At 40.1% G+C, this 8,807-nt stretch overlaps 1 protein-coding gene across 1 annotated transcript in view; it reads right to left on the bottom strand.

The window, feature by feature from the left end:
- Positions 1 to 880: 880 nt before the first annotated feature.
- SBNO1 (strawberry notch homolog 1) overlaps positions 881 to 8,807 on the bottom strand; it is a 34,206-nt gene continuing 26,279 nt past the window's right edge. The window contains exons 29-31 of the mRNA XM_073676192.1: positions 7,656 to 7,732; positions 4,632 to 4,825; positions 881 to 2,250 (exon numbers count right to left, since the gene is read on the bottom strand). Coding sequence (XP_073532293.1) covers positions 2,108 to 2,250; positions 4,632 to 4,825; positions 7,656 to 7,732 — 414 coding nt within the window. The 3' untranslated portion in view covers positions 881 to 2,107. The remainder of the gene's footprint in view (positions 2,251 to 4,631; positions 4,826 to 7,655; positions 7,733 to 8,807) is intronic.

Genomic DNA, 8,807 nt, shown 5'->3' with positions numbered 1-8,807 from the left:
CATCGGGTTACTAGGGGCACACGCGCTCCTAGTAACCCGTTGTTTATCATGGTTACCACTCTGCTACGTTGAGACGGAGGTTACCGCTCACTTTAGCAGGCTCGTAACCATGATAAACAACGGGTTACTAGGTGAGCGTGTGCCCCTAGTAACCTGATGTTTATCATGGTTACCAGCCTGATCGCTGCTCCCGCTGGTCACGCACAGCGATGTGTGCTGACCAGCAGGAGAGCAACGACCAAAAAATGGTCCAGGACACTTTGCAGCGATCAGCGACCTCACAGCAGGGGCCTGATCGTTGCAAAGTGTCACACATAGCGACATCGCTGGTGAGGTCGCTGTTGCGTCACCAAAACAGTGACACAGCAGCGATCTCGCTATGTGAGACGGGGCCTTAAGTCCCTTAATGGTTTTTGGAGTAATCTAGAGGTCAGTGATCAAATTGTAGGTCCATGTACACAGGAGATGTGATGCTGATAACCATGAATGGCAGCAGAATAATCGCTAATACAATCATGGTTTCACCAGCGTGTTGTAAAACAGTCTCAATTAGCCTGTCTTACTGTGCCATTTCTCACCAGGGCGACCTCCAACCATTAAACCACTCAAAAAGCTACATGTGAATTGTTTACTCCATGAAAGGCTTTAGGACTGGCTTCCTAAAGTTTTATCCTCATGTGAAAAGCAAATGTAATGTTAAACCTCTTAAAAAAAAAAAGCATTTTAATCTTAAAAAAAGATTAATAGACAAGCACTATGGAATGTTTTGTTGCGATAATGATAAATAGGCAAAAATTAAGTATGACAATCAACACGATAGTTGTACATTAGTACAATGAACTTTATTTGCTCCCTCTAAGGTATAAATACCTCATAGGATATTATTTTCCCCAAACAGGTTTATACAGTCTCAAAACTTCAATAGTGCAACCTGTGCAAGCAAGAAATGACAAACATTGTCCTTTTCACTTTCTTATAAACATGAACAATTGAAGGCAAAAAAAACAAACAAAAAAAACTTACCCATATTATAGATAACTATTCACATTTGTACATAACAATTTTAAACAGCTCAAGAAACTCTACAATGTCTTACAACATAGTAAATTGTATTCAAGTTACAGAGAAGGCAAAACACCACACAGCAAGGAGCCTTGAGTGATCTACATAAGTGTACCATTCAAGATGTGCCTTATTTTACCAAATTGGTTTTCATTAAATTACAATAAAGCAATTTGTAAAGAAAAAATGGAATTGTATTGTTCCCATTTTTTATTTCAAAAGGGAAGAAAAAAAATGCAATAGGGACAAGCCCTTTGCTGCAGCACATTAGAAAATGTCCTTTTTACACTTAAAATTACATTTTTCATCACAATTTTTAAGAGCATGTGTTGAAATAGCATCATACACAGAAGAAAATGTGCTCAACTTAAATAATTAAATTTAAAATACTATGTAAAAATAAAAAAGGGCTAAGTAGAGATCGGGAACTGATCGTTACCTATGGATTGCCTAAGTCTTTGTTTTCATGCTGTCAAAGACATGCGCTGCATTAACCAATGTGAAGGAGAACCACAAATATATCCTTTTAAATACAGTGCATTTATGAATGCATGCATCCTTATTACACATGTTCGGAAAACCTTTTATATACATATATTTGTCTATGCATCATACCGTCCATGTACATGCACTTACTTACTTTAAAAATTATTGATTACCAAATAAGACCCTGAGCACTATATGGGAAAGGAAAGAAACAAAGCAGTGTGTCTCTGCCTCCGTGTCACAAGGAAGAACAAAAGTGTTCTAGGGGTATATAAAAAAAAAAAAATTAAAAAAAAGAGCCCCCACAAAATTAAATAAAAGGACTATGAAAGCTGGAGCTGATGGACAGCACCAACAAAACAAAAAAAAAAAAAAATAGTATGTGCCATTCTAAAGGAACTTGCAGATTGCCACAAAGATCTCTTGGTGTACGTCAAGTCCTGGTATTCAGTCTACTTCTTTGTAGGTGAACTCTTTGGAATCTGTCCCTGATTCATATGCACTGTAATGGTTTCCACAGTTTCTCACTACTATGTCCAAATTTCTGCTTGGCAGATATCTATGGGGTGCTGAAATTGCTGATACTCTGAGGATGAAGTTGCTGCCACATCTGTTGCTGTTGTACCGCAATCTGCTGAGACTGGTCTGAAGTCGATAACAGTGTTACAAGTGATGAAACACAATTTGCTGGAATGATTAGACCTATGAAGAGAAAGCAGAAGTTTAAACAACTTGATTTCCACTTTTGATAATTTCATATGGGAAAGCTACAAGAAAAGGTTTACTACTAGTGATGAGCGAATATGTTAATCCTTACGCAGAGTATACTTGGCCGAGCACCGAGTATTTATAGAATGCTCGGGCTTTAAGTTTTCGTCGCTCCGTGAACATGATTAATACATGTGAGGAATGCCTGTTTTTCCAGCATTCCTCACATGTATTCAATCTGTCAAACAGTTGCAAATCATGCTCACGGAGCGAGGAAAACTTAAAGCCTGAGCACGCTATAAATACTCGGTGCTCGGCCGAGTATACTCTGCGAAAGGGTTAACCGAACATACTCGCTCATCACTATTTACTACTTCAAAAAAAAAAAACAAAAAAACAAACAAACAGTCTTTCTCCTTCTAAGTATAATGTCCCACTCCTATTCATGGACTGTGTCCAGTACATCAATTCCACGTAATTCAGGCAGGGCACCAAAACATGACAGTTTACGGACAAAAGTTTTTTACTAGGAGAAAGCAATAATGTTTTTGATCATGCACAACTGTAGAGTTGCAATCAAGAACTATTTTTTTCTCTCCAGAAAGCGGTTTATCATATATTATGTGGAAATGGTTTAATGGTATATATTACTTTACAGAAACACTGGCATGTTAAAAAGGGAACCTGTCACTTCAATCATGCTGCCCAAACTGTGGTGTCGTCTCCAGAATTCCCAAGCTGTGCATGCTCCATCTCTGGCGGCCATTTTCCTGAAGCCCACCGCAAGGAAATCAATGGGATAGGGAACTCCGCTCACCGGCATCCTATGAGAACCTAGTGCCCGCAGCCTCGCATCGCCTGGACGCCCCCTCCTCCTAGCCTGGGGCCTACAGCATCGCCCCACTCCTGTTGCCACCGGACTCCTGAAATAGCGACCCTGCTCCACAACTGCCGCCCCCACCCCCAGTAAGCTACCGTTAAAACGGACTATAAGACGCCATATTTTTTTAAAGCATACAATGAGCACACAAAAAAAAATATTTTTTTTTCTTTTAACCCTTTCGCAACCGTGGGATTTGATGTTTTTGCATTTTCGTTTTTTTGCTCCCCTTGTTCCCAGAGCCATAGCGTTTTTTATTTTTTGGTCAATATGGCCATGTGAGGGCTTATTTTTTGCAGGACGAGTTGTACTTTTGAACGACATTACTGGTTTTACCATATGGTGTACGGGAAAACGGGAAAAAAAATTACAAGTGTGGTGAATTTTTTTTTTAAAATTTGGTAAAAAAAAAAAAAAAAAAATAGCGCCATTTTCTAAGACCTGTAGCGTCTCCATTTTTCTGGATCTGGGGAAGGGTGGGGGCTTATTTTTTGCGCGCCGGGCTGACGTTTTTATTGATACCATTTTGGGGTAGATCTGATGTTTTGATCGCCCGTTATTGCATTTTATTGCAATTTTGCGGCGACCAAAAAACGCAATTCTGGCGTTTAGAATTTTTTTCTCGTTACGCCGTTTAATGATCAGATTAATTCTTTTTTTATATTGATAGATCGGGCGATTCTGAATGCGGCGATACCAAATATGTCTATGTAGGTTTTTTTTATTATTTTATTTTGAATGGGGGGGTGATTTAAACTTTTATATTTTTTTAAATTTTTTCTTCACTTTTTGCATGCTTCTATAGTCTCCATAGGAGACTAGAAGCAGCAACTGTCCGATCGCCTCTGCTACATACAGATGATCAGCAGATCCCCTGTATGCAGCAGAAATGGTCCTGTTCTATGAGCGCCTACCACTAGGTGGTGCTCATAGCGACCAGCTCATGACAACCACAGGCGTCTGCTGCAGACCCTGGGTTGTCATGCCCACCCATAGGTGACCCGCGATCACGTGATGGGGCTACCGATGGGCGGGGCTTAGGACGCGCTTCCCTGAAGCGCGAGTTAAGTGCCGCTGTCAGAGATTGACAGCAGCATTTAACATGTTAACAGCCGCGGATGGATCGCGATTCCCCCCGCGGCTGTTGCGGGCACATGTCAGATGTAATAATCAGCTGAGATGTGCTCGGTTCAGTGCGGGCTCACCGCCGGAGCCCTCAATGAACCGGGGGATTACAGTCTGTGCGTACTATTACGTCACAGGCTGTAAAGGGGTTAAATTTCACCACACTTGGGAATATTTTTCTCAGATTCCCAGTGCATCAAGTGTTAAAATGAGTAGAGTAATTAAAAATACAAAGTTGTCCTGAAGAAAAAAAAAACAAACAAACCAAACCTAAATTGCATTCTGGGAGTAAATACCAGTTTGGTATTATTGTTACATCTCAGGAATGCTGCTAATGACATACTTTCGGATCCAATACAGGTTTACTTACCAACAATTCTTTGTCCGTCTTCAGTTCGTAATCGAACTATTTGCATTTTTACATTTGTGCCACTAACAGATGCAAGAACTCCTTCCACTTTAGTCCAGACACTTAGAACAGAACCACAAAGAACATAATATGTCCGGCAGCGTAGGCCTATCTCACACACCAGTCCCAGGCTTGCCTTTTTACAATTACCTCTCCTGCAAAGAGAAAACAGTTTGACAGTTAAAGGAAAAAACACAATTGAAATAAATCAAATTACAGATACAAAATATTTTTACATTAGTGTACATTCTGAACCCTTTAAAAATTCACCTACATACTACCGTGTGTTTTAGGTACCGAAACAGCCTCTTGATCAGAGTGGGCTTGCATCTAAAGACCCCATCGATTCCTCAAAACACTGTTTAGAAGCATGCTGCTTAGTAAGGAGAGGCACACGTGGAAAGGTGTACAAACTCAGAAGAAAGTCTACGAGTGTGTACTGCGCTCTGGGTGCACACATGTAGCAGCCAAGTCCTTCTGCCTTCTAAGCAGCACACTACTGAACAGTCTTGGGAGTTATCAGGGGCCCCTACAATCTGCAATGCAAGGAATTTATTATAAAAAAAACAAAAAAAAAAAAAAAAAAACACTTTTTAAACGTTAAAATAATTAAATTTGTGTGGTTTAGGCCATTTGTAAATATGAATGCTGCAACAGTATTATAAAGCAAAAAAAAAAAAAAAAAAACAGGTCTGTATTTTACACAAAGAAAAGATATAAGATTTGAACCCCCACCATGTTTTGGCTTACAAATACTCATGCAAAAATACAGCCGCGTGAAAGTGGCATTAACAATATCAGGGGCCTATACTGTGCTCAGAACAGCTACTATATTTGATTTCTCATCCACAGCTCTTATTAAGGAGAACCTGTCACTAAAAATCCTTACGTCAAGGTATAAAGTTAAGTGTTGGCTCAGAATATGCAGGTCAGATAGCAGGCTAAATAAAAAGGGGGGCAAAGAGTTAAAGAGGCCACCCACTGGACACTGGCAATAGCTGTGTGCGGTAGATTAAAACTTATTCCTTAGTCATGAAACTTGTATGCATGTTTCATCTTCACTTCCTGACACCCATGTAGGGTCTGTCAGCTGTGTTAATGGGGGTCCAAAACTCCTGACACTCTCCATTTAAGAAAGCCAGACTGGATTAGAGAAAGGAGGGAATCCTGGTGGTGGAACACCTTTGGGAATAGAAACTAAGCAGCCAATAGCAGCAGAAATAGTTTTTTGGGTGACATGCTAAAAAAATTTGAGAAACTACTCTAGAAGACAGACTCATTTGCAAGCCCTCAAAACCCTCACAGCCAGTGTGAACAGCAGCTGAGATTAACAGAATGACCAGGTTGCACACAGGCCGGGCAAAGAATCTGGAGTCACTAGTATTGTAAAAGGTGGCCTCTGCATTTAAGGGCCTAAGGCAAAAAAAAGAATGGGAGGAAAGCAGTCAAGACTAAATACTTCCCAAAGTGTAATTATAGCATCTACTGCAAGGCCTAAGGGCTTTAGTCACAGACTGATTTTTTGGCCAAGCTTGGATCGAAATTTAGCGCAAGCCCTCTGCATGAATGTTTCCCCAAGGTCTTGTCCACACCGTTGACACAGACTGCTGAAAGAACTACAACTCCTTTTTCTGCCCAGTGAAGAATTCAAGTAGTCTTGTACTGCCACATGGTTATGATACCACGCTCCCCCAGAGGTTAAGATAGGCATTGCTTGTAGCAATGGTGGCACAATGTTTCAGCAATGTGTGTCCCAACAATCGATGGTGGGGTGGAATGGAAGAAAAACCATTTGTAGTGGATGTAACAGGCCCTTGAACCCAGATGAAGTCATTGTAGGTAAATTACAAATCCTTGAAGAAGATTTCACCCAATGCCACTCAAGTCCTCTCAAAATAGGTCAGCTGACCACTTGGGGGAACAGCTGGTCTATTCTTTAATGAATAGAAACACCCTGGCAGGGATTTAACCATTTATCTTCAAAGTCTTAATATTTAGGGGATAACGAGAGTTTGATTGCACTTTTTTTTCCCCTTGGAACAATGTGTCCAGTTCTCAGGAGATCAGGGCTTTCATTGCAGACACCAGCACTGGGTTTCATTATGATTCAGTCTAAATCCAAAGGAATCTCCATGGGAGGCGGAGATCTGTTAGGGTAGTAGTTTCATCAGCAGTAAGTGTAAGCATTCAGAGCAATACCTATCCCAATGGATAGTCTGAAAATATTTCCTGTGGCCTGGATCTGGGACCTATACCAATGCTGGCAGCAGGGAGGGGTCAGAAGAATCTTGAGGCAGTCTGAAATTTGGGCACTGATGAGAGGGCTTTGGACAAACTGTGTGGGAGCTCACTGAAGCAATCACAAGAAAAATTGGCAAGTGGGATCCTGATGTCTAAACATGTTGTGGAGATACATGAATAAACTTTACAGAATACATGAGCTTGATATGGAAAGCATTCCATGCAGGAACACTATTAGTGTTCAAAGTCAGAAGGGGGTATTGGAGAATAAAGGAAGGGGCATAGTTCCCGAACTAGGGTAACTAGGGAGAGGGTGACTGGAAGAGTGGGGCTGTCATGGTATTACAATGAAAAGAGATTGTGACCGCTCACCACCTTCTCCCTCCACACCGACCTCTGTACAGATTACAGAGCATGTCTAGAAAATTCTCCTATAGAAATTAGTGCACAAACCCAGGCTAGTGTCAAAATGAAAATAAAATTGAATACGTCACTTTTTATATACACAGTTGATACATTACAGTGTTAATACATATTGGGAGCAGGCCAGTAAGCATGTAAAAGAAAAGAAAAAGTCTTATACAAAGTCCTAATTATATTAGCCAAACACCACTACCATTATTGGGGCATCTTGAATATACATACAAGTCTGATGGTAGGGTAGGAGCAATGCTCTGCCGAAGGCACCAAGGTTTAGGTGGAAATATGTTGTGCTGCAAGTAGTAATTGCTATGAACTACTCACCAATAAGCATGGGTACATATATCCGCAGATGAGGTGTACTGTTCTTTCCAGTGGGAAAAGGCATCATCAGATGTCACCTGACAATACAATAAGAAAAAGACAACTCAAAACCTTGCCATGATTTGTGAACATGACAACTGCTAGTAAGCCTACAAGATCCCTAATTTATGAACACTTCAGCTCATCTGACTCAGCCACTTAAAAAAAAAAAAAAAAACACAAAAAAACAAATTCAGGTGTGATGTGATTCTTGTAGTAAGAGAAATAGGGGACCTTGAAAGCATTGGATCAAAGTATTTCTTTTTGCATTTTACACTATTTGAAACAAAAGACAAAAAAAAAAAAAAAAAAAAAGTTTAGTGTCGAGCAGCAGAACAGTTATTTTTGCCAAACGAGGTGGTTTATCATTTTCAAAATGGAGGCTATAGAAGGGGTATTCCCATCTCCACGATCCTATCCCAATACGTAGTAGGTGTAACATTAGCAAACACCTCCAATTAGAAATGTAGTATAGTTTTTCTGATTCACTGTGTCCCTTTCCTTATGTGCAGGCATTGCAGGACTCTAGGTATCCATTGTTACGACCACTAGCAACTAGAAAACTCACTATGAGTGGCCGTAACCATGGATACCCAAGGTCCTGCAATGCCCTGCACATGAGAAAAGAGACTTAAAGAATCAGAAGAACTATACTACATTTCTAATTGAAGGCATTTGCTAATATTATTACATCTTCTACATATTGGAATAGGATCTTGGAGATGGAAATACCCCTTTAGACAAAGAAAATAATGCAGTCTACAAAAGGAATTGTTTGTCCCCTCCACAAGCCCCTGGTCTCATTGTGATTGAAAGGCCTCTTCCTTTACACAAGTTCATCTTATTTATAAAGAACTAACTCCATCTAGACTTGGACCAATGCTTTATTTTATTAGATAAAAAAAATCTCAGAGAAACAATAGAAAACAAAATTCATTTAAAATTTTCAGATCAATAGAGACGTATAATTTATGCCCGTAACCCAGGCAAGTTAGTTCCAGTAGCAAACAACGTTTTTAAACACACACACACACACACTTATCAGTGCGAAGCCAGGAAATTCTACTAGTATTTCATAAAAGGTAACTGCGCCAAGATCAGGGTTTCTTTGAT

The sequence above is a fragment of the Phyllobates terribilis genome, unplaced genomic scaffold (genome assembly GCF_046119375.1).
Source record: "Phyllobates terribilis strain yellow unplaced genomic scaffold, ASM4611937v1 Scaffold_1__5_contigs__length_1240528914, whole genome shotgun sequence".
Lineage (NCBI taxonomy): Eukaryota > Metazoa > Chordata > Amphibia > Anura > Dendrobatidae > Phyllobates > Phyllobates terribilis.
Note: the sequence above shows the minus strand (reverse complement) of the source record. Positions and strands in the feature narration are given on the sequence as shown.